We start from the raw sequence: 27,293 nt of genomic DNA on the forward strand, positions 1-27,293 counted from the left end.
CCGGCATTGGCTCTTTGTGTCTCAGGAGCAGCTGATGTAGATCATCTGTCCACAGAGGAATCAGGTTCCTCCAACAATAGATATTATCACTGGTACTGAACGACTTTCAGCAGCCAAAGGTAATTAACACAGTAATATGGAGTGGAGCGGGTGAGCTGGAATATCTTGTTATATGTTTATAAAAACGTAACTACTATAATACTGCTCCTATGTCCAAGAATATAACTGCTATAATACTGCTCCAATGTCTAAGAATATAACTGCTATAATACTGCTCCTATGTCCAAGAATATAACTGCTATAATACTGCTCCTATGTCCAAGAATATAACTACTATAATACTGCTCCTATGTACAAGAATATAACTACTATAATACTGCTCCTATGTACAAGAATATAACTACTATAATACTGCTCCTATGTCCAAGAATATAACTACTATAATACTGCTCCTATGTACAAGAATATAACTACTATAATACTGCTCCTATGTACTAGAATGTAACTACTATAATACTGCTCCTATGTCCAAGAATATAACTGCTATAATACTGCTCCTATGTCCATGTCACGGAACCATGAACCAGACGTACAACAAGAGATAAATGAAAATAAGAAGGCTTTATTGAAAATAAAGCTGTAAAGCAAAAGTCCAAACGGATGGTGAAACCGAGCAGAGTCTTTGCGAAGCCAGAGGTCAGGAACCAGAAGGGTAGTCAGACGAAGCCAGGATCAGGAACCAGCAGGGTAGTCAGACGAAGCCAGGATCAGGAACCAGCAGGGTAGTCAGACGAAGCCAGGATCAGGAACCAGAAGCAGCAGCAGTCTTAGAAGCATGTGAACACAAGAGGACCAAGCAAGGAACTGAAGCCACAGACCTCCTATATATATGAGCTAGGCATCCAGCTCCTCCCAGGGGAAGGAGGAGCCGCAGGGTGGAAGGCTACAAGAAACCCAGGACCCAAGATGGCCGCCAGCACATGTCAAACGAAGGAGAGCAGCAAGCAGGTAAGACCATGACAGTACCTCCCCCTCAAGGGCCCCTCCTCCGCGGAGCACAAAACGGTTTCTGAGGGAAGCGTGCGTGGAAGGCTCGGAGCAAGGCAGGAGCATGGACATCTGCGGAGGGAACCCAGGAACGCTCCTCTGGACCATAACCACGCCAATGGACCAAAAACTGCACCCGACCGCGGACCAGGCGTGAGTCCAGGATATTGCTCACCTCATATTCCTCACGATTGCCCACTTGGACCGGACGAGGCCGAGGAACCGAAGAAGTGAAACGATTACACACCAGTGGCTTCAACAGGGAGACATGAAACACGTTGGAGATCCGCATGCCAGGAGGAAGCGCAAGGGCATAGGCTACCGGGTTTACCCTGCGAAGCACTCGGAAGGGACCAACAAAGCGAGGCGCCAGCTTGGGAGTGGGCACTCGAAGGTTGAGGTTGCGGGTGGACAACCATACACGGTCTCCGACCTGGTAGGAAGGAGCAGGCGCTCGTCTGCGATCAGCCTGGAATCTCTGGCGCTGCGCAGAGACCTCAAGGGACTTCTGGATCTGTACCCAAGAAGCACGTAGGACGGAAAGGTGATCCTCCACAGCCGGAATATCCTGGCGAGAGAATACCTCCGGTAACACGGCAGGTTGGAACCCATAATTGGCCATGAAGGGAGACGTCCCAGAGGAAGAGTTCACCGCCGTGTTCCTGGCAAACTCAGCCCAAGGCAGGAGGTCAACCCAATTGTCTTGGTGATCGGAGACATAGCAACGAAGGAATTGCTCCAAGGCCTGATTGGATCGTTCTGCGGCCCCATTGGACTGAGGGTGGTAGGCCGAGGAGAAGGAGAGATGAATCCCCAACTGGGAGCAAAAGGCGCGCCAGAACCTGGACACAAACTGACTCCCCCGATCCGACACAATCTCCTTAGGCAAACCGTGCAACCGGAAGACCTCCCTGGCAAAAATCGTGGCCAACTCTTGTGCAGAGGGTAACTTCTTGAGAGGAACACAGTGGCACATTTTGGAAAACCGATCCACAATCATGAGAATGACCGTATGGCCTCGGGATGCAGGGAGGTCCACAATGAAATCCATCCCCAGGTGTGACCATGGACGCTCCCCGGTGGCTATGGGTTGCAGAAGGCCCAACGGAAGGTGCCGAGGGGACTTACTCTGGGCACAAACGGAGCATGCCGCTACATATGCGGCGATGTCGGAACGTAGGGAAGGCCACCAGAACAGACGTGAAACAGCCCAGGACAGCTGATTCTTTCCAGGATGCCCCGCGGTCTTGGAGTTATGGTAGGTTCGCAACAACCGAGTGCGCAACTCCTCAGGCACAAAACATCTGCCGTTGGGTCTCCCAGAGGGAGCACCAGATTGAGCCGCCAAAATCTGCTCACCCAGGGGAGAGGTCAGGCTGGTGCGAATGGCGGCCAGGATCTGATTCGGAGGTATGACCGAAGTCGGAATCGACTCCTCCCTGGACAGCTCGGAGTACTGCCGTGATAAGGCATCCGCCCTGATGTTCTTGGAACCGGGTAGGTAGGAGACCACGTAATTAAAACGTGACAAGAACAGAGCCCATCTGGCCTGACGTGGTGTCAATCTCTTGGCCTCAGAAAGGTAGGTCAGATTCTTGTGGTCCGTCAGGATGAGAACCGGAACCACCGAACCCTCGAGCAAGTGCCTCCATTCTTTAAGGGCCTGCACGATGGCCAATAACTCCCTGTCACCAATCTGATAGTTGCACTCCGCGGAAGACAGTTTCCGGGAGTAAAACCCACAAGGAAGCAGAGGACCCTCTGGTGTTCTACGCTGAGACAGAAGGGCGCCTACTCCCGTCTCAGACGCGTCCACCTCGAGGACAAAGGGCAACCCAGGGTTGGGATGCGACAGAATCGGAGCCGACACAAAGGCGGACTTTAGGGCCTCAAAAGCTCGGATGGCCTCGAGCGGCCAGACCTGGGAATTACTGCCCTTCCTGGTCAGATCCGTGAGAGGCTTGGCCAGCATGGAAAAGTCCCTGATGAACTTCCGATAATAATTGGCGAAGCCCAAAAAGCGCTGCAGGGAACGAAGACCACTGGGCTGGGGCCACTGTAAGACAGCCGAAACCTTCTCAGGATCCATGGAGAACCCCTCAGCGGAAATGATGTAACCTAAGAAGGTTACCTGGGATCGGTGAAATTCGCATTTCTCAAGCTTACCGAACAGCTTGTTCTCTCGTAACCGTTGCAACACTCGTCTGACATCCAGAATGTGGGCCTCCATGGATTCAGAATATACCAAGATGTCATCCAAATAGACTACCACACACTGCTGCAACAGGTCACGGAAAACATCGTTGATGAATTCCTGAAAGACTGCGGGCGCATTGCACAACCCAAAGGGCATAACCAAGGATTCGTAATGACCGGTCCTGGTGTTAAACGCGGTCTTCCACTCATCGCCCGCCTTGATCCTTACCAGGTTATATGCCGCCCTCAGGTCGAGTTTGGTAAAGACCGTGGCCCCTTTAAGGCGATCGAACAGCTCGGAAATCAAGGGTATCGGGTAAGCGTTCTTGATCGTGATGCGATTGAGACCCCTGTAATCGATGCAAGGCCTCAACTCACCGCCCTTCTTTTTCACAAAGAAAAATCCAGCCCCTGCCGGGGACGAAGATTTGCGAATGTGTCCGCGTGAAAGCGCCTCCCTCACGTACTCCTCCATGGCCTCATTCTCCGCTACCGACAGTGGATAGACTTTGCCACGAGGAGGAACGGCACCAGATTGTAACTCTATGGCACAATCGTATGGGCGGTGCGGAGGTAGGGCAACCGCGCGCACCTTATCGAATACATCCCGGTACTCCTCGTATTCAGGAGGCAACAGAGAGTCCGAGGAAGTACACAGCAACTTGACAGACCCATGGATGCAACTAGCCCCACACTGCGGTGACCACGAGAGGATCTCGGCCGATCTCCAATCGAAAGTCGGATTATGCTTCCGGAGCCAGGGGTACCCCAAGACCACCGAGTAGTGTGGAGACGAAATAACCTGGAGGCAGACCGACTCTCTGTGAACGGCACCAATGGCTATCCCCACTGGAAGGGTCTCATGAGTCACGTGTGGCGGCAGAAGGGGTCTGCCGTCTATCGCCTCAAGAGCCAGTGGGGAACCTCGAGCCTGCAGAGGAATGGAATTGGCGGCAGCGAACACACTATCAATGAACAAACCACCAGCACCAGAGTCCACCAACGCCTGGGTCGTCACCGAGCCCCCGACCCAGGAGAGGACAACAGTGATCAGTGGTTTGTCAACACGGGAAACCGGGGACGAGGAGACTCCACCCAAGATCTGCCCCCGACAGGATCTCAGGGTACGAGCGTTTCCCGGACGGTTCGGACATGCCAACCGAAAATGCCCACCGAGACCACAGTACATGCATCGGCCCTCGCGTCTCCGGAGTGCCCTCTCCCCCTCGGACAGGCGAGCAAACCCCAGCTGCATGGGTTCACCCCCAGACAAGTCATCCCCAGGAGGCGTGGGAGGAGAGGGAGGCACGGGTGGGACAGCAAACGTAGGCACCAATCTGTTAGAAGACCTCCGCAGGCTCTCCTTAAAGGAAGGTCTCTCCCTGAGTCTGGTGTCAATCAAAATCAGGAAAGAAATAAGAGACTCGAGCTCCACTGGTAGGTCCTTAGCTGCAACCTCATCCTTCAAGGCATCCGAGAGACCATGAGAGAAAGCAGCGACCAGAGCCTCATTATTCCAGCCCACCTCTGCTGCCAGGGTACGAAACTCAATGGCGTATTCAGCTACGGATCGTGAACCCTGTCTGATGGACATAAGGAGCTTCGCAGCAGAGGCAGCACGAGCCGGCACATCGAATACCTTCCGAAGAGAAGCAACAAAACCGGAAAACTCGGCAACCACCGGATTGTTGTTCTCCCATAAAGAGCTGGCCCAGGCCAAGGCCTTGTCCGAGAGCAGCGAGATCAAGAAGCCCACCTTTGATCTCTCAGTAGGAAAGGCATGTGGCAGCAACTCGAAATAAATGCCCACCTGGTTAAGGAAACCTCGGCACTGAGTTGGCTCTCCCCCAAAGCGCTGTGGAAGAGGGGCAGAACCGGTCATACCCCGAAACACCGCAGGCGCAACAACAGGTGTCGGGGTAGACTCTGGCGCAACAACCGGAGCGGCAGTAGGAGCGAGCCCAGGAGCGACAACCGACCCATCGGCAACGGGAGCGAAATGAGCCGTGCGTTCAAGCAGGGTTTGCAACGCCACAGCGAACCGACCCAACAGGTGATCCTGCTGATCAAGTCTGGCAACCAGCATGGGTAGCGAGGATGGCCCTGTACCGTCAGAATTCATGTCTTGGTCCTAATGTCACGGAACCATGAACCAGACGTACAACAAGAGATAAATGAAAATAAGAAGGCTTTATTGAAAATAAAGCTGTAAAGCAAAAGTCCAAACGGATGGTGAAACCGAGCAGAGTCTTTGCGAAGCCAGAGGTCAGGAACCAGAAGGGTAGTCAGACGAAGCCAGGATCAGGAACCAGCAGGGTAGTCAGACGAAGCCAGGATCAGGAACCAGCAGGGTAGTCAGACGAAGCCAGGATCAGGAACCAGAAGCAGCAGCAGTCTTAGAAGCATGTGAACACAAGAGGACCAAGCAAGGAACTGAAGCCACAGACCTCCTATATATATGAGCTAGGCATCCAGCTCCTCCCAGGGGAAGGAGGAGCCGCAGGGTGGAAGGCTACAAGAAACCCAGGACCCAAGATGGCCGCCAGCACATGTCAAACGAAGGAGAGCAGCAAGCAGGTAAGACCATGACAGTCCAAGAATATAACTGCTATAATACTGCTCCTATGTACAAGAATATATCTACTATAATACTGCCTCCTATGTACAAGAATATAACTACTATAATACTGCTCCTATGTACAAGAATATAACTACTATAATACTCCTCCTATGTGCAAGAATATAACTACTATAATACTGCCTCCTATGTACAAGAATATAACTACTATAATACTGCCTCCTATGTACAAGAATATAACTACTATAATACTGCTCCTATGTACAAGGATATAACTACTATAATACTGCCTCCTATGTACAAGAATATAACTACTATAATACTGCTCCTATGTACAAGGATATAACTACTATAATACTGCCTCCTATGTACAAGAATATAACTACTATAATACTGCCTCCTATGTACAAGAATATAACTACTATAATAATGTCCCCTATGTACAAGAATATAACTACTATAATACTGCCTCCTATGTACAACAATATAACTACTATAATACTGCCTCCTATGTATAAGAATATAACTACTATAATACTGCCTCCTATGTACAAGAATATAACTACTATAATACTGCTCCTATGTACAAGAATATAACTACTATAATACTGCCTCCTATGTACAAGAATATAACTACTATAATACTGCTCCTATTTACAAGAATATAACTACTATAATACTGCCTCCTATGTACAAGAATATAACTACTATAATACTGCCTCCTATGTACAAGAATATAACTACTATAATACTGCCTCCTACGTACAAGAATATAACTACTATAATACTGCCTCCTATGTACAAGAATATAACTACTATAATACTGCTCCTATGTACAAGAATATAACTACTATAATACTGCTCCTATGTACAGGAATATAACTACTATAATACTGCTCCTATGTACAAGAATATAACTACTATAATACTGCTCCTATGTACAAGAATATAACTACTATAATACTGCTACTATATACAAGAATATAACTGCTATAATACTGCCTCCTATGTACAAGAATATAACTACTATAATACTGCTCCTATGTACAAGAATATAACTACTATAATACTGCTCTTATGTACAAGAATATAACTCCTATAATACTGCTCCTATGTACAAGAATATAACTACTATAATACTGCTCCTATGTACAAGAATATAACTACTATAATACTGTCTCCTATGTACAAGAATATAACTCCTATAATACTGCTCCTATGTACAAGAATATAACTACTATAATACTGTCTCCTATGTACAAGAATATAACTACTATAATACTGCTCCTATGTACAAGAATATAACTACTATAATACTGCTCCTATGTACAAGAATATAACTACTATAATACTGCTCCTATGTACAAGAATATAACTACTATAATACTGCTCCTATGTACAAGAATATAACTACTATAATACTGCCTCCTATGTACAAGAATATAACTACTATAATACTGCTCGTATGTACAAGAATATAACTACTATAATACTGCCTCCTATGTACAAGAATATAACTACTATAATACTGCTCCTATGTACAAGAATATAACTACTATAATACTGCTCGTATGTACAAGAATATAACTACTATAATACTGCTCCTATGTACAAGAATATAACTACTATAATACTGCTCGTATGTACAAGAATATAACTACTATAATACTGCTCCTATGTACAAGAATATAACTACTATAATACTGCTCCTATGTACAAGAATATAACTACTATAATACTGCTCCTATGTACAAGAATACAACTACTATAATACTGCTCCTATGTACAAGAATATAACTACTGTAATACTGCTCCTATGTACAAGAATATAACTACTATAATACTGCCTCCTATGTACAAGAATATAACTACTATAATACTGACTCCTATGTACAAGAATATAACTACTATTATACTGCTCCTATGTACAAGAATATAACTACTATAATACTGCTCCTATGTACAAGTATATAACTACTATAATACTGCTCCTATGTACAAGAATATAACTACTGTAATACTGCTCCTATGTACAAGAATATAACTACTATAATACTGCCTCCTATGTACAAGAATATAACTACTATAATACTGCCCCCTATGTACAAGAATATAACTACTATAATACTGCTCCTATGTACAAGAATATAACTACTGTAATACTGCTCCTATGTACAAGAATATAACTGCTATAATACTGCTCCTATGTACAAGAATATAACTACTATAATACTGACTCCTATGTACAAGAATATAACTACTATTATACTGCCCTCCGTGAACAGGGCAGAGTCTCTTATGTTTATGAGATTATTACGTTACATGGGGGTAGTCGCTTTGTAATTTCTTTCTATAATATTGTGTGGCAGTTTTTCCTTTGTTTCTGTTATTAGATGTGGCGGTGAAATTCGCTCTGATTCGTGTTGCTGGTGATGACATCTTCCCCCAGGTCTCTGTATTTGGGGAATACACAGGCTTATTACTTCTACTTTCCCAGTAACTTCTCCATATATGGGCTCCTTCTCAGGGCAGATAAACAGTGATGCAATTGCAGGTCTAACTGGTGTGCCAGTCTGTGGGTCTGCATGCCCAGGGGCTCTGCTCTGCAGACTGATGTAACAGGGGGAGAAGCGTCCTGTAATCACCACTCTGGAAATCTGAGATACTGGGCTGACTAACTCTTTGGCTTGTCACTTCTGATCATGTGCTGCTCCAGAAATACATTGCAACTTCTAGACACAGGTTTCTGGGAGTGACACAGAAGACCTGCAGCAGAGGGATCTGGAGGGGTGCACTACATAAGAAGTTTGTGAACCCCAGGATCAGGGTCCTCCTTGCGTCAATTCTGCAGATTAAGGTAATGCACGTGTGAATATTGGAATATTGCAACATATGTCATTATACTAGGGATTACATGACAACAATGTGGTTATTTATTGATACAATGGTGTAACCCATAGCAACCAGAGCAAGAGTAATGAATGCTGATAGATTGTGCTTGATAAAGTCACTTTTAATTTGCTAATTCTACGTTACTAGTGGCAATCTGTAGCTTTCTATGAGTGGTTGATCCTACAATCGTTTTTAATTTTTGGCAACATTCTGTCAATTTCGGTTTATTGCATTAATTAGTGCATAATAATAATAATAATTAATTTTTTTATTTTATGCACTTATATAGCGCTGATATTTTCCACAGCGCTTTACAGACATTAATAATACAGACATTAACTATAATAATAAATAATAATAATAATAAATAATAAATAATAATAAATGATAATAAATAATAATAAATAATAATAATAATAATTACAGGTTTTATCTTCATGATTATATTTTCTATCTTCCCATAAATCCATGCACTTCTGCAGTCTTATATTAAGGCAGGCCCTTTAGCTGTATTCATCCTGATATTCCTGGTTCATGAGCATAAAACTGGAATGACAGAATTTATACATAGCCATGAAAATGTACAGGCCAATCTAGAAATGCTGGAGTTTCACACTAGCGGCAAGGAACTCCGGCAGGTGAACAGCCTGTCGGATTCGTGCTGCCGCTAGTGCACCGTGCCGCCGGACTACCGCTCTGGCTCCATTGACTATAATAGGAGCGGTCCGGAGTTCTGGCGGCAGCACGGAAAACATGCTGAGAGGCGGCCGAATAAAAGTACATGTCATACTTTTATGCCGCCCACCTCTCGGCATGTTTGCCGTGCTGCCGCCAGAACTCCAGACCGCCCCCACTAGCGGCAGCACGGATCTGACAGGCTGTTCACCTGCCGGCAGTGGCGGATTACAATAGGGACGTTCGGGTCGGCAGCCCCGGGCCCAGCACCGACCCGAACGCCCACATACTGCTGCGGGGCACGGGAGCGCATAGCTCCCTGTCCCGCCGCCGATCACCGCCATAGGCTTCAGGCCTAGCAGACCTGAGGCCTATGCGGTAGTGAAATCCCGGCCCAGGCGTGTGTGATGACGTCATCGCGCGCCTGTGCCGGGACGCAGCACTGTGACGTGTGCACGCCTGCCTCATCCCGCCTTCCTCTGCGAGCAGCGCCTGGCCCTGGACATAGGTGAGTATATAGCTTTTCATTTTTTTACATTTTTTATTTTTTTATTTCATGTGCCTACTTTGGGGGAGATGTGGGGGGGGGACACACAGGAGGACATATTAGGGAAGAGACATCGAGTACATAGGGGGGAATGTGGGGGCTGTGTGGGGCCAAATTATTATGGGAGGGAATACTATGTGGGGACAAATAACTATATGGGGCAGTGTGGGGGCAAATTACTATATGGGGCAGTGTGGGGGCAAATTACTATGTGGGGGCAAATTACTATGTGGGGGCAGTGTGGGTTAAACTATTGTGTGGGGGCAGTGTGGGGAAATTACTATGTGGGGGAAATTACTGTGTGAGGGCAAACTACTATATGGGGCAGTTGGGGGGCAAATTACTATGTGGGGGCAAATGACTATGTGGGGGCAGTGTGGGTTAAACTATTGTGTGGGGGCAGTGTGGGGAAATTACTATGTGGGGGAAATTACTGTGTGAGGGCAAACTACTATATGGGGCAGTTGGGGGGCAAATTACTATGTGGGGGCAAATGACTATGGGGGATTTCTATATGGGGCAGTGTGGTGGAAATTACTATATGGGGGTGTTGCTATTGGGGAGGCACTGTAGGGGCCATTCTATTATTTCTGGGGACACTATACAGGGATTATTGCCTGGAGCACAATATAGGGTGGTATTATTACTCGGGGCAGTCTAGGGGACATTATGGCTGCTGTGGACGCTATAGGAACATTTGGGGTAATTTATCAAACTGGTGTAAAGCAGAACTGGCTTAGTTGCCCATAGCAGCCAATCAGATTCCACCTTTCATATTTGACAGCTCTTTTGGAAATCCAGTTCTACTTTACACCAGTTTGATAAATGACTCCAATTATGTCCATTAGGGTCACTATTTTTTCAGCAGTATAGTACATGGGACATTGGGGGGCACAACGGGCACAGTATTGGGGGTGGCAGCAGGATGACACGGTGGGGACACCAGGATGGGGAGGTTGATGGAAAAATTGAGAAATCTAACGTGTCTGTGTTACAAACTGTAGAGACGAGATGCGGCTGAAAGAATTTTCCATGGTGGTCTGGGTCAAATGGAGGAGAAGAGGAAAGAGAAGGTCTACATGACAGGAGATGTCCCTGGATGTAAGAGGTATGTGGTGCTGTATTCTCCTCCATGTCTTTTTTATTATATTTATATGTATTTTAAATTTGGCGACCAAATTTTTCAGTTTAGGACCCAATTTGGTTGTCTTTTTTTTAGTCTGAAGATGTCATATGGCCTAAGAAGAGACGTTGGCGCTCATGAAGCACCGCAGCCTCTTCATACAAAAAAAAACTAAACTAAAATGGAGGGGGGGGGGCAAGTTGGGTAGACAGCCCCGGGCCTGTCATGCACTTAATCCGCCCCTGCCTGCCGGAGGTCCTTGCCGCTAGTGTGAAAGTACTCTGACAGCCCATGGAAGCAGATGGTCTTGGGAGGAGAGAGAAACCCCATTTTCTAATTTATGGGGGTGCATGATTATTTTAGGAGCAGACGTAAACAAATGCCAGCGTCTCGTTGTATGTGGGCACACATGGGCACACTGAGGAGCAGATGATGTTTATGTTATGCCGGGGTATTATTAATGTGCTGATATTTGACAAGTGTTTCTTCCGCGTGATGGCCTGACCCATGATTGACTGGGGCGTCCGGTGAAACAGATCCATGTGCTGCTAGATTAAGAATCATGATGCTTGGATATAAAATTATCTGACCTATGAGAAGTGCTGGCGCTCCAGAAGCAGATTACTGTGCCAGGGCTGATCTGATGATAAAGGGCTGGAGCTGGCACATGCAGAGGCATTTGCCGGGGAGTGAAATAGCAGAGTTGACTGAGCGTTCTCATTGTCCTGTTACAGCCATAATGGTCCACTATGCAGAGACACAGGCCCGCCATCAAATTTTGACATCCGAAGTGCCCGCATGACAGTGCCCCTATAAACAGTGGCAGCTAGAGTGTCTCCCTGTATGCTACCAGGCAGAATGCCCTCATTTGCGCCCATTTCCTAGTACACGCTACAGTAGTAGTGTCAGTGCCACAGTGTATAGTGCCAGTGAGAATGCCCCCATAATTAGTGAAAGCTGGTGTGCTCCCACTGGGCAATGTCTCCCAGTGCCAGCTAGAGCGCCCCAATGTATATTGCCAGCCAGAATGCCCAAATGTATAGTATTAACCAGACTCCACCATGATTACAGACAGCTAAGATGAACAATGGCAGCCGAAGTGCCAGTTAAAGTGTAAACTCCCAGACAGAGTAACCGATGGATAATGCCTGCCAATTTCCCCAGACTAATTCCATAAATAGTGATGCCAGATGGTACCCTAATCATGAATAGTGCCAGCTGGAATGCCCGATAGTACCAGCCAAAGTGCCAAAGTCATCTTATGCACATTGCCACCCAACAAGAGCGTCCCCCCTGATGGTTCCACCTGACAAGGTGACCAGGCTGAGTGCCCAGTCTGCCCACAGCAGGTCTATCTAGTCTAAGTGACAGCGCCCTCTAGGGGCCATGCCTGGCACTACACATCATGCCTTCTGCCATGTGATATCACTTAGGAGACCGATTCTCCGGGACAGGGGCTTGTAATATCGCTCTTTATAGTATTATAATTCCTCACATTCCTCTGACTGTATGGAAAGTTTGATTCTTGTCATCTAATGTCCTCTGCGCTGTAATCGCCTCTCACACACTCACCGCTGATTGCCGGGGACACCCATTATTATTATAACTACTCCTACCATCATCATACACAGCCCTGTCCTCGCTGACATCACCACATGAGTGAACAGGTCGCTTCCCATTACAAGATCAGCATACTGCTCTCCTGAAATACACTGTGCTGCTGTGAGACCCTGCTGCTCCCACTGTATAACTCTGTGACCTCCCGCAAGATCAGCCCACTCCTCTTATTAAAGGGGTTACCCCGCACAAAAGGACTTACTGCGCTGTGAAAAGAACATGGCGTATGAAGTATTACTGCAATATACGTGCAATACAATATACATCGCGTTTTCCTCTCTGGTGGCGCCCCCTGCTGTTTCTCCTTCTGGTCCACCTTCTCCTGCATTCAGAGGTGGACTGACATGCTCAGTGGCTTCCTTGCTTTCCGTGCTGGCGTAATGATCTCATAGCGAGGGCTCATGCACACGGCCCATTCCGCGCATTGAGGACCGCAAATTCACGGGCACCATCTGTGCAGATGGATTCAGACCCATTCAACTTGAATGGGTCCATGATCTGTCGGCACTGCAAAAAAATAGAACATGTTCCGTAGTGCTTCCGTGGGGTTCCGTGCCTCCGTTCCCCACCAGACCTAGATCAAGTGAATGGGTCCGCATCCGTGATACGGTTTGCACATGGCGGGTGCCTGTATATTGCGGACCCGCTGTTTGCACGGCTGGGCAACGGCTGTGTGCATGAGCCCTAAATTGGTCCAGATTCATTCATCCCTGCTTCTAAATTCATAGAAATGTGTAGACGCTAGAGAGGGAAATTGAGAGGAGCGAGGAGATGGGGGGGGGGGAGGGGGCGTAATGATATACTGTGTGTATCTCTGGGACTATTTTCTATGCAGGGGTGAAAGGTGTTAACAAGAGCTAATTGGAATGCACCCTGGTAGATGCAGGAGCTGCTGCCCACTCATAGAAAGGGAAGAAAGTTTTCCAGATACAGTATGTGAGTAAAAAAAAGAGTTTTAAATTCATGGGATAACCCCTTTAACCCCTTGCATCTATGTATATTTTGTAAATGTCTTTAGGCTTTTTTTCCCTATCTCTCTACCTTTAGTTTCAGACATGGCGACGCGGGTTTCCACTTCGGGGCCCCCCCAGCGCATTTTAGGCTCAGAGGAATACAGCCTCTACAGCAGCCTGAGTGAAGAAGAACTCATACAGATGGCTATCGAACAGAGTCTCTCGGACAACAGCACCAACCAGCCAACGGGCCAGCACCATCAAAAGCAACGGCAGTGCAACAGCGTCAATGCCGAGCCCCCCAGGTCCTCTCATCGGCCCCCGCAGAACAGCAACAGGTGAGAGATGGCTTTGCTGTTAAAGGGGCCAGTCCAGTCAAACTTGATACGAGTCTCGCATTCCCTGGGAGGAACTTTTTCCTGAGCGCATTATCGCCCCCTGCAGCAGGAGAAGAGAAGTGGCAACTTTTCTGAGCACAATTTTGCCTCTTAAGATCAGTTGTCACATTTTACCTTCCAGCTGTTCAGCATCATTGATGATATATAGTTGTTGTTTTTTCTTCTTTTTTTTAATGCTACCCTTTTTGGAGCAAAAACACCCCCCTCCCCTGCAGCTCTGTATACCACAGTCTGTCATATCCTGGACCCCTGTATAGATGAAGGATACTAGTGCAGGTCCCTCGTGGTTGATGCTGCGGCCTCCACGTTTATCGTTATACGTGTCATTCATACAATGCACAATGGCTGCATTATACAGGGAACTCCCAGAGGAAAACTCCCCTCAAAATCTGATGCAGCCGACCAAAAATGCTTAAAGCAAACCAAAGTAAATACTCCCAGGATGTATTGTTCCAGGGGCTGCGTATGTATATGAACCAAGGACTACACATCCTTACAGGGACGTAATTAAGGCCTTACGTGACTTCAGATTCAGGGACTTTAGGAGGGGACTACAGTAAGTTAGATTCTTATCACTGCATTACGTATAATCTTTCTTGTGTAATCCCGACTTAGTATGTGTTCCATTATTGACAGCGCCGTCCAGTGCACATCGTGTCTAATGTCTGTAGTCCTGGAACAGCCGTTCGAGGTGCATATCTTTGTTCAAAATGTGAGCAAATTGCCCGTTTGGAATCGCACGTCGAGTATCTAACTGAGAAACGTTGACAATTTGGAAAAGAGTTTGCTGCTCACTGAGCAAGTACTCTATGGGGTACATGTGGGGGAGGGGGGTAGCGACCTGTCACTTACCAGTAGGAGGAGCTCCCGGCCGGACCTGTCACTTACCAGTAGGAGGAGCTCCCGGCCGGACGCAGAGATCGCAGCTCGCAGGTAAGTATAATGGTTCTACAAATTGCTAAGTAACCATGGCAACCGGGACTGCAGTAGCGTCCTGGTTGCCATGGTTACCGATCGGAGCCCCAGCGATTAAACTGGGACTCCGATCGGTACACTCCGCTGCCACCAATGATAGGGGGGAGATTTTAATTAGGAGGGGGAGGGAGGGGAGAAGGCCCACTGGCCACCAACGAGTTAACTACAGGGGAGGGAGGGGGGGCCCACTGGCCACCAACGAGTTAACTACAGGGGAGGGAGGGGGGGCGGCCGCATTGGCCACCAATGAGTTAACTACAGGGGAGGGGGGGGCGGCCGCACTGGCCACCAATGAGTTAACTACAGGGGAGGGAGGGGGGGGCCGGCCACACTGGCCACCAATGTGTTAACTACAGGGGGGGGGGCTGCCCCCTGCTGCCTGGCAGCATCTTCCAGGCAGCAGGGGGCAGTCATGTACACAGTTCTGTTAGTATATTCTAACCTGAAGCGTCCCCATCACCATGGGAACGCCTCTGTGTTAGAATATACTGTCGGCTCTGAGTTTTCACGAAGTGAAAACTCAGCTATGAAAAAGCTTTTATGCAGACGGATCTTCGGATCCGTCTGTATAAAAACTAACCTACGGCCACGGATCACGGACACGGATGCCAATCTTGTGTGCATCCGTGTTCTTTCACGGACCCATTGACTTGAATGGGTCCGTGAACCGTTGGCCGTGAAAAAAATAGGACAGGTCAAATTTTTTTCACGGCCAGGAAACACGGATCACGGATGCGGCTGCAAAACGGTGCATTTTCCGATTTTTCCACGGACCCATTGAAAGTCAATGGGTCCGCGAAAAAAAACGGAAAACAGCACAACGGCCACGGATGCACACAACGGTCGTGTGCATGAGGCCTTAGAGGTAGGTGGAGCATCCTTAAAAATGATTTTAGGGATTTAGGTCAGAAGCTTAGGGCAAGGACCTCAAAGGTAGTGTTTTCCGAAATACTGCCGGTACCACGAGCCACACAAGAAAGGCAGCGGGAGATTAGGGAGGTTAACAAGTGGCTCCAGAACTGGTGTAGGATGGAGGGGTTTGGGTTCCTGGAGAACTGGGCGACTTCTCTATCGTCTACAGGCTCTATCGTAGGGACGGGCTGCACCTCAATGGGGAAGGGGCAGCTGTGTTGGGGAGAAAGATGGACAGAAGGTTGGAGGAGTGTTTAAACTAGGGACTGGGGGGAGGGTAATTATGTTATAGGAGGGGAAGATAGTGCAGATAGAGACCGGGGGCAGGTAGTGGGACGGGGGAGGAATGGAAGGAGGGACTAGAACAGTTCAGGAAAGGTGTAGGGTACAAAATATACATAAACCTCTCAAATGTATGTATACTAATGCCAGAAGCCTGACTAATAAAACTGGTGAGGAGGACTATGACATAGTGGGAATAACGGAAACATGGCTGGATGATAGCTATGACAGTGGGAATAACTGAGACACGGCTGGATGATAGCTATGACAGTGGGAATAACTGAGACACGGCTGGATGATAGCTATGACAGTGGGAATAACTGAGACACGGCTGGATGATAGCTATGACAGTGGGAATAACTGAGACACGGCTGGATGATAGCTATGACAGTGGGAATAACTGAGACACGGCTGGATGATAGCTATGACAGTGGGAATAACTGAGACACGGCTGGATGATAGCTATGACTGTCTAAAGCCCACACTCCGAGAAGATATAAGTGAGGGACATGAACACGTGGAGTCTCTGTGGGTAGAAATAAACGGAGGCAAAAACAATAATAAATTACTAATAGGAGTTTACTATAAACCACCTAATAACCAGAGTCCACAGAAAATCTACTACTAAACGAGATAGACGAGGCGGCAGATCATAATGAGGTGGTTATTATGGGGAACTTCAACTACCCAGATATAGACTGGGAAACTGAAACCTGTACATCTCATAAAGGAAACAGGTTCTTTGCAATAACCAAAGGCAATTACCTTTCCCAACTGGTTGAGGACCCGACTAGAGGGACGGCCATACTGGACTTAGTATTAACCAATAGACCTGACAGAACAACAGACGTGCAGGTCGGGGGACACCTGGGAAATAGTGACCATAAAGTAATAGCCTTCCAATTTTTGCAGATGACACTAAACTGTGTAAAGTAATTTACACTGAAGAGGACAGTATACTGTATATATACTACAGAGGACAGTATACTGCTACAGAGGACAGTATACTGTATATATATAATACAGAGGACAGTATACTGTATATACATACTACAGAGGACAGTATACTGCTACAGAGGGATCTGGATAGATTGGAGGCTTGGGCAGATAAGTGGCAGATGAGGTTTAACACTGACAAATGTAAGGTTCTGCACATGGGAAGGAATAATGCAAGTCACCCGTACATACTAAATGGTAAAATACTGGGTAAGGGCTTGTTCACACGACCGTTGCTCCTCCATGCCAGTGCTGTGGACCGCAATTAGTTATTCTGATTGCCTGATTGCAGTCGGGAAGGAATTATTTTTCCCCTTAAAGGGGTCATCCCATCTTAGACAATGGGGGCATATCGCTAGGAGGTGGGACCCGCACCTACAAAGAGAACGGAGTGGAGAAAGTTGAGGAGGGCGTACGCGTATGCGCAGCCGCCCTCCATTCATTTCTATGGTGCCGCCGAAAATAGCCGAGCACTGGCTCGGCTATTTCCGTCCGCCCCTCATAGAAATGAATGGGAGCGGTGCGCTCCCATTCACTTTAATGGGAGAGGCGGAGAGCTGCGCCTGGTGGTGGACGGACCTCGGGAAACCCGGAGTCCTCCAGCCACAACTCTCCCCGGCTCCGTTCTCCTTGTAGGTGCAGGTGCCAGAGGTGGGACCCGCACCTATCAGACAATGGGGGCATATCCTAGCGATATGCCCCCATTGTCCAAGATGGGATAACCCATTTAAGTGGGGAAATTGGTTTCTACCTCACAGGAGGTTTTTTTGCCTTCCTCTGGATCAACTTGCAGGATAACAGGCCGAACTGGATGGATAAATGTCTTTTTTCGGCCTTATATACTATGTTACTATGTCAGTGAATGGAAGCATTCTTTAAAGGCTGCTGTCGTTCACACAGCTGTTGTGCTGGTTATAATGCAATGAGTGAAGGCGATCCTCTGTAAATTCGGACTCGTGCACCCTGCTGCAGTACTGCGGTCTGTCAGGTGCTATATGTCTACGGAACTATTCTCACCTAGAAGCAATGCCTCTTAAAGGGATTGTCTAGGATTTTACAATTGGAGGCCTATCCACAGGATAGGACATAGGTGACTGATCAGCGGGGGTCTGACACGCTGGGCCCCTGCCAGTCAGCCCTGGTGCTATTCAATAGGAGCAGTGCTGCAGTTCTATGCACAACACAGGGAGCTGTGGAGTTCCACCACCGACTTATATGCGTCTGCAGAACAGCTGGTTGGTGCTGGTAGACAATCCTGGACAACCCCTTTAAGGCTGCGTTCAGACCTGAGCGTACGGGATGGAGCACTCTGTATGCGCGATTGTATGCGCGTTTACAGACGCGGCTCCGGAACAAGCGAACGCCCATTGTCGCGCGTTCCCGCTGAAGTCTATGTACGGGAATGCGCGACAAGACGCCCCAAAGAAGCTTCTGTACTTCTTGGGGCGTCGGGCGTTTTACAGCGCGATCGTACGCGCTGTAAAACGCTCAGGTGAGAACCATGCCCATAGGGAAGCATTGGTTCTTGCCTGTTGAGCGTTTTACAGCGCGTAGGAACGCGCTGTAAAACGCGCTGTAAAACGCTCAGGTCTGAACCCAGCCTAAATCCTCATTCTGACGTCCGTAACGAGTGTAGAACGGACAACACCCGGATTGAACGCTGACACATTAAAGTCAGTGGACCAAGTCACATGTTCCCTACTCCTCCCGGACCACCGGACTGCGCAGAGAGAATTGCAGCGTGCACTATTTTGGTCCGAATTTAAAATAAACGTAGGATAAACTGGCATTTTTTTTTCTTCTAGAAGCCTTTTTTTGACCCTTGAGTTGCATTATTGGGGTCAATGGCATTTGTTTTTAATATCGCTGGTGTTTTCTCCCACTTTTTTTTTGTAGCTTAAAAAAAACGTGCAAGATATGGAGGCGTCTGTATAAATAAATAGGGGAACATATAACGATCCCCATGAATGGTTACAATGTTATCACAACATATAAAAAACAAAACAAGTACGTTTCATATAAATTAAGCAAGAAACGCTGAACAAGTCAGACATGTTTTTGGCCCAAAAATCGCACAGCACAAAACTGTGTGTGGCAGCACTCGGCTACATTCACACGTCAGTATTTTTCTATAATCCGATTTTCTGTCCGTTTTTTGCGGATCCGTTGTTCCTGAAAATGCTTCCGTATGTCATCATGTTTTTTCTTTCCTGATCTGTTCCGTTTTTTCTGGAACAGATCTGGACCAGATCTGGACCCATTCATTTTTAATGGGTCCTGGAAAAAAACAGACAGCACAATGTGTGCTGTCCGTTTCCGTTGTTCCGTTCCGCATGTCCGTTTAAATATAAAACATGTCCTATTCTTTTCCTGAAAAATCGGATCCTGGTACAATACAAAGTCAATGGATCCGCAAAAAACGGAAGACATTCGGATGTCATTACGTATGTCATCCGTTTTATACGGAATCCGTTCCTGGAAATGACATTTTAATTTTTTATTTTTATTTTTTAAAGAAATCCAAACAACTTTATTTGCTTATTGAAATTTATACATGTTTCCGTTTTTTTGCGGATCCGCAAAGAACGGATGACATACGGATGACATACAGAAACATTTTCAGGAACAACGGATCCGCAAAAAACGGACAGAAAATCGGATTATAGAAAAATACTGACGTGGTCCATTCACACGTTCGTAATTTGGGTCCGCATTCGTTCCGCAATTTGCGGACCTATTCACTTTCAATGGGGCTGGAACGGATGCGAATCTGCATTTCCAGGATCCGCATCCGCATTTTCGGGACCCGCATCCGCATTTCCGGGACCCGCATCCGTTTTTTCGGGATCCCCAATTCCGTTCCTGAAAAAAATAGAACATGTCCTATTCTTGTCCGCAATTGCGGACCAGAAAAGGCATTTTCTATTATAGTGTCTGTGATGTGCGGATCCGCAAATTGCGGATCGCACATTGCAGGTGTCCGTGTTTTGCGGATCCGCAAAACACATACGGACGTGTGAATGGACCCTAAAAAGAATGCAGTTGAATCTTTCCTATATACTGTTTCCCTTATTATATGGTCCACGCCTAACATTAAAAGTGCGTCAAAACGACACGTGTGGAAATAACCTTAGGCCTGTTTCAGACGAGCGTGTCCTGTGCGGAAATCATGCTGTGTTTCCCGTTTACGGACACTGCTCGTTTCACAGTAGCGTACGGCATTAGGCCTCTTGCACATGACCGTATGTATTTTGTGGTTTTCAAAAAAGGGATCCGCAGAAAATACGGATGACGTCCGTGTGCATTCCGTATTTTGCGGAATGGAACAGCTGGCCCCAATAGAACAGTCCTATTCTTGTCCGTAATGCAGACAATAATAGGACATGTTCTATTTTTTTGCGGAACGGAAAAACGGACATACGGAAACGGAATGCACACAGAGTAACTTCCGTTTTTTTGCAGACCCATGGAAGTGAATGGTTCCGCATACGGTCTGCAAAAAAACCCGGAACAGACACAGAAAGAAAATCCGTTCATGTGCAAGAGGCCTTAGGGCTCGTTCACACAAACGCGTGATGCCTGTTGCCGTATTGCGGACCGCAATGCACGCCCACCGTTCCGTGCATATTCAGCATCCGTGCGGACCATTCATTTCAATGAGATGCGGAACGGAAGAACGGAACACTAGGGAAGCACTACGGAGTGCTTTTTGGGGTTTCCGCTCCGTGCTTCCGGAAGGATGGCGGACCCATTCAAGTGAATGGGTCTGCAATCTGTAATCTATGAAGCTGTGCGCTCCCGTGCGCACAATGTATGCCGCTCCGGGACATATGGCCCGCTCACGGACCGTATATCTCGGAGGGCATACGGTCGTGTGCATGAGCCCTTAGGCTGAAATCATACTTGAAGGTTTTGGCGCCGTTTTTTTTAATTTTAACACAGGAGTGGATCTTACGGGAAAGAGAAGGATGCCTCTCATTAAGGCCCCTGTCACACGAGCGATTTTTCCATACGGGTGCAATGCGCCTGCACTGAATCCGGACCCATTCATTTCAATGGGTCTGTGCACATGTTTTTCACGCCTCATTTCTGCGTTATGTGAGAATCGCAGCCTGTTCTATATTCTGGGTTTTTCACGTAGCCCTGGCCCCATAGAAGTGAATGGGGCTTTAGTGAAAAACGCATCGCATCCGGATGCAAAGCGTTTTTCACTAATGGTTGCTAGATGTTGTTTGTAATTCTTCCGGGTTTTTTTGATGGCATCCGCCTGAAAAAAACGGAACCTCTGAACGCAATCGCAGACAGAACTAAGACTGAGCTTGCGTGGAAAACCATCCGTTTTTTTTCCTGAACAGATCCGGAGACAATCTGTATTGTTCGTGTGAAAGGGGCCTTAGGGTACTTTATGCAGAAAAACTGCACGTGTGAATCCAGTCCTACACACACACACGAGCGCTATGAAATAATAGCTATAAATATAGATATTACAGGGCAGGGAGGTGGCCAGGACCCTGACAGCTGAAGACCCCCACGGACCCCCTCCTTCCTCCCAGGGCAGCCATTGTGCCCAATGACAATACGGTGGCAGAGAGCATCACCGCATGGGGACATAAGTCCTGCCAGTGTCTTTGTCCATACACCCCCACCCCCATCCCATTATTACATATACAATTAGCTCCTCCAGACAGATCCCCTCCCCCACCCTGATAACTGCTGCACCTACCGGAGAGGGGAGAATGGGCCCAGCACCCTTTATCCTCTGAGTCTACAGAACCAGACTGAAAGACGGGATAATGGCACTTTATTACAGCTAGGCTGGACGGGCAAGAGTATCTAAGCGTATCATGTGTGATGGTGACTGCTGTATCTAAGCCCATCATGTGTTAACTAACTGATGTATCTAAGCGTATCATGTCTGAGTCTTACTGCATCGTATCGTGTCTGAGACCAGCTGCTGTATCCAAGCCCATCATGTGTGATACTAACTGCTGTATCTAAGCCCATCATGTGTGATACTAACTGCTGTATCTAAGCCCATCATGTGTGATACTAACTGCTGTATCTAAGCCCATCATGTGTGATACTGGTGTATCTAAAGGCTACTATACACATTAGCTCTTTCTCTGTGAAGAAAATATCCGGTCATATAAATGTCATCATGACATCAGCACCAACGTGTGATACCAGCTACTGAGCAGCTCCAAAATCATATGACTGATGTCAGAATTTCACTGCCTGCAGTGTAAAGAATGGAGGATTTCCCTGTGCTTGTCATGGCTACCTCCATGTAACCTCAGATCCACAATTCAATGTATGGAGTGATACCTGTATACAGAGATGCATGACCCTCAGTATCCGGACTGCAGCTGTTACAAGGCTCAGTGTATTCCTATGGACTGCGACTGTCACATGACACAATGTATTCCTATGGACTGTGACTGTCACATAACACAATGTATTCCTATGGACTGCGACTGTCACATGACACAATGTATTCCTATGGTCTGCGACTGTCACATGACACAATGTATTCCTATGGTCTGCGACTGTCACATAACACAATGTATCCCTATGGTCTGCGACTGTCACATGACACAATGTATCCCTATGGACTGTGACTGTCACATGACACAATGTATTCCTATGGTCTGCGACTGTCACATAACACAATGTATTCCTATGGACTGCGACTGTCACATGACACAATGTATCCCTATGGTCTGCGACTGTCACATGACACAATGTATCCCTATGGTCTGCGACTGTCACATGACACAATGTATCCCTATGGTCTGCGACTGTCACATGACAGAATGTATCCCTATGGTCTGCGACTGTCACATGACACAATGTATCCCTATGGACTGTGACTGCCACACGACACAATGTATCCCTATGGACTGCGACTGTCACATGACACAATGTATTCCTATGGTCTGCGACTGTCACATGACACAGTGTATTCCTATGGTCTGCGACTGTCACATGACAGTGTATTCCTATGGTCTGTGACTGTCACATGACACAATGTATTCCTATGGACTGCGACTGTCAGATGACACAATGTATTCCTATGGTCTGCGACTGTCACATGACACAATGTATTCCTATGGTCTGCGACTGTCACATGACACAATGTATCCCTATGGTCTGCGACTGTCATATGACACAATGTATTCCTATGGTCTGCGACTGTCAGATGACACAATGTATTCCTATGGTCTGCGACTGTCAGATGACACAATGTATTCCTATGGTCTGCGACTGTCACATGACACAATGTATTCCTATGGTCTGTGACTGTCACATGACACAATGTATTCCTATGGACTGCGACTGTCACATGACACAATGTATTCCTATGGACTGTCACATGACACAATGTATTCCTATGGTCTGTGACTGTCACATGACACAATGTATTCCTATGGTCTGTGACTGTCACATGACACAATGTATTCCTATGGACTGCGACTGTCACATGACACAATGTATTCCTATGGACTGTGACATGACACAATGTATTCCTATGGACTGCGACTGTCACATGACACAATGTATTCCTATGGTCTGCGACTGTCACATGACTCAACCCTATACACTATAGCTGTCATATCTATTCTTATTGACTACAGCCATTAGCAACACCTTGGGGGTCACTTCCATACATTTTTACACCAGTTTCTCACATATGGTCTCGAGACTCCTTTTTGCATTTTTTTTTAATGCCCATGTGACAATATTTTGTTACACATGCATTTTTATGCCATTCTCGCCGGTCCAGCAAATTTACTAACATTTACGCCTGAAAATAGTTGTAAATGTTGGTAAAAAAACTGCTCCAGGCAAGGATTGACGCCTCATCATAATTTAGCCGAATCCTACGGCTGGGCAGGGGGGAAACTTTTTAAATGACCCCCATTATGTTTTAAATACTTTTTACATTAATTAGTATTCTACAAAAGTGGACGTGGCTGAAAGGAGTCCTAGCATGCCCCAGATTTACTAACAGCGTGCACCACTGATCCACGTGACACGGTCTAATTCTCATAGTAGTCATACATCTCTCCCTCCCCTACATTTTATTATTATTATTATTATTATTTATTATTATTAAAGTGCAATGTTTCCATGGTTACGACCATCCTATAGGAAAAAGCGTCAGCCTCTCTGGTGGCCGGGACCATGGGAGCGCACATAGGCTGGTGCTTTTTCCTATAGTGTGCAAGCACGACCACCACAGATGGATTGCACGGTGGTCTGTAACCATGGAAACGACCAATGTATAATGTGATGGAAAAATGAATCCAGCCAGGAAAGGCGGCAACATGGACAATCACAATACCTTAGTAAGTGCCTTGTATTCACTTTCTCTACATGATAAATGCCGTTTACTGAAGTCAGACGACAACTTCTTTAACAAACTGTTACAGAAGGAGAGAGGTCCCTGCCCGCGAGGGCTTACAGTCTGTTTGGACCCCAGTCTAAGGGCTCATGCACGCGGTTGTATACATTTTTTGCGGTCTGCAGAACACGGATACCGGCCATCTGCGTTCCCCATTTTGCGGATCAGTAAGTCGTGCCCTGTGTTCTATTTTTTTTTTTTGCAGGGTCGCGGAACAAACATGCAGATACGGACAGCACACAGTGCGCGGTCCCATTGAGACGAATGGATCTGCATCTGATCCGCAAAAAAAAAAAAACGTGGATCGGACGCGGACCAAAACTTGGGCCATGGGTTCGGCTTTGAAAAATAAAGGGGGAAGCAGCATCTGAACAGGTTGTGCCAGGTGTAGCGGGTCAGACGTGCAGAGGACGATCATTCTGTGGTCAGTGTGGGGGTCATTCTCACGTGTGCTGGAGGTGAACCCCCCCCGGCCTTTGGACCTATAGATCCAGAGCGATGTTTTTACTCCATTGTTGTCTTATATGGTCATTCAAATCCCTTGACATTTCCTCCCAGGGCCAAAAATAATCAAGAGCACTTAGCAGCTGATTCCAGAGCCCGCACCATCTGCTTCCATTCAGCCGGCAGGAGGCTCCGTCTGTCAGTGCCTCCTTCTCCCCTCCGCCAGGCTCTTCTCTCCCCTCACAAGGTGTAGTGGACATGATCTGCTTCTCCTACTCCGAGTATTTCTCATTGTTTCACAAATGTCGCCACAAATCCAGGTCCCTTCAGGCCGCCGCGGCGCAGACCGTGAACCCTGACTTCAACACGGGGGTCGTGAGGAAGAGATACGATGGGAGTTATTGTCTCAACGCCAAGACTGTGTAAGTGACATCTATTGTCTTGGGGGGGGGGGTTTAATGTGATGGAAGGGAATTCTCTTATCTTATGAAGAATGCCATAGAAATCTGCTGAAATTGTGACTCTCCTATGTACTGGTGTGAGCTCCTAAAATCGGAAATGCTCGCGTGGTTGTCAGTAGTCGTGGTGCAGGTTGCGGAGGCTGGGTGACCGATGGTGACTGTCACAAGGGCCATAACCACTGTAAACCAGCATTCTCCAGTGCAATGCTGAGTGACAATCGTACAGAAATCTTCTTGCTGCTCTGCCTGTGTGTCAGTCTTTACTGTAGTACTGGCATTCTAGTCATGCATCAAGATGGACTGGAACAATTTGGCATTTATTGCATTTGCTTCATCTGCACCTCCCCAGTTTGCAGCACGGCCAGAATCTACAGATCATGTCCGAATTTGCCGGCTCCGATTTGTACTAAACTATCTAAGTAGCCAATCAGATGCGACCGGCGATGAATGCTGCCACGTGATTGGTTACTGGGAGGTACAACACGTTGGTAAGGCCTAATGCACTCAACAGTTGTTTTTTTGCGTCCGCAAATTGTGCGTGTGCCCAAAAAAACGGATGCGGCATCCGTTTTTTTCCCACAGATCCCTTGTAATAAATGCCTATCCTTGTCCGCAAATGTGAAAAAAGGGAAACACAGACAACGGACGCGGAACACAAACGGATGAACTATCATCATTTTTTTGCTGACCCATTGAAATGAATGGGTCCCCATCCTATCGGAACGGAGGCCGAGAAAAACAACTGTCGTGTGCATGAGGCCTAAGGCCTCATGCACACGACCGTTGTTTGGGTCCGCATCCGAGCCGCCGTTTTTGGTCTGGCCGACAGCCGGCGTTTGTGCCGGATCCGATGTGAATATGGCCTTAGAAAAAATCTAATGTGTATCTGCCGTGGAATCTGTAGCTTTAATCCAGAACTCAGATTTCTGCCATGGATATGACCACTGAATGGGGCTAATCCATGTGCCCTACATGACTATGGTTTCCACATGGAGCAAAGCTGCAGTGTAAAATATAGTGAAAGAAAGGAGGAGAAGCCTATATCTCTATTGAGACAGCTGGTGGAATTCAGACTAATCCATTGGGCAGTGCAGCTAAGCTGGAGCCACTGATCGTAGCTGTGCTCTGATGGAGCAGAGCTGAAGTGTAAAACATGGTGGAAGGACAAAGCAGACTCCTGTGTCTCAGATGAGTTTAGACTACCACGGAATCCATTAGGAAATGGGCAGAACTAGAAACCAGGTAAAGGCAGCTGTAGTGCACACAGCAGGCCCCCAGCTGGGCATCCCATTTAAAGGGCATCTCTCAATAATCCCGGGGGCTGGCGTAGTTTTGCACCTAATTTATGACAAGGCGCACGCTGAATCTTACGGCAGCATAGGGGGGAATCTAAGAGCTGTTCTTACTAAATGACCCCCGCTGTGTTTAAAAGTAAGTGCTTCAGTGGGCAGAGCCAACTTGTCTAATGATCCCTGTGGTCAGAGGACACTTGGACTTGGCGCTTGGTAGTTTATTTCCTATAGAGAAGTCCCAGTATGTGGCTGTGAGCAGCGTATCTCCAGAGCGGGCGTCTCCTATATGTCTGAATACAGAAGCGTACATTATATGCATTATAACACGTCAATGTCACATCCTGGCTGAACTTTCTCATGGTGCGGATCCTGTGTTTCCGTTCACGGTCACGCCCCCCGCAGCCCACCCTGCATCGTAGTATCCCCGCTGCAGCAAATGAGAGTGATGGCGGTAATATAAAACTATTACAGAGCCTCCGTCAAGTTGAGTGATAACCAAT

At 47.1% G+C, this 27,293-nt stretch overlaps 2 protein-coding genes across 4 annotated transcripts in view; one reads left to right on the top strand and one right to left on the bottom strand.

Moving 5' to 3' along the window:
• Positions 1-27,293, bottom strand: part of CCDC197 (coiled-coil domain containing 197) — a 155,286-nt gene that overhangs the window by 23,986 nt on the left and 104,007 nt on the right. The window lies entirely within an intron of this gene.
• The window catches only part of ASB2 (ankyrin repeat and SOCS box containing 2), a 52,247-nt gene that overhangs the window by 2,555 nt on the left and 22,399 nt on the right, over positions 1-27,293 (top strand). Inside the window, exons 2-5 of one of the 3 annotated variants that reach the window (XM_040410942.1) lie at positions 5,327-5,331; positions 8,583-8,678; positions 13,723-13,966; positions 25,361-25,462. In XM_040410942.1, the coding sequence (XP_040266876.1) occupies positions 13,731-13,966; positions 25,361-25,462 (338 nt within the window). In that variant the 5' untranslated portion in view covers positions 5,327-5,331; positions 8,583-8,678; positions 13,723-13,730. Of the gene's footprint in view, positions 1-5,326; positions 5,332-8,432; positions 8,679-13,722; positions 13,967-25,360; positions 25,463-27,293 lie in introns of those variants that run through there. The other 2 variants (XM_040410941.1, XM_040410943.1) reach the window with 2 other exon arrangements.

Source organism: Bufo bufo, chromosome 11, assembly GCF_905171765.1.
Source record: "Bufo bufo chromosome 11, aBufBuf1.1, whole genome shotgun sequence".
Taxonomy (NCBI): Eukaryota; Metazoa; Chordata; class Amphibia; order Anura; family Bufonidae; genus Bufo; species Bufo bufo.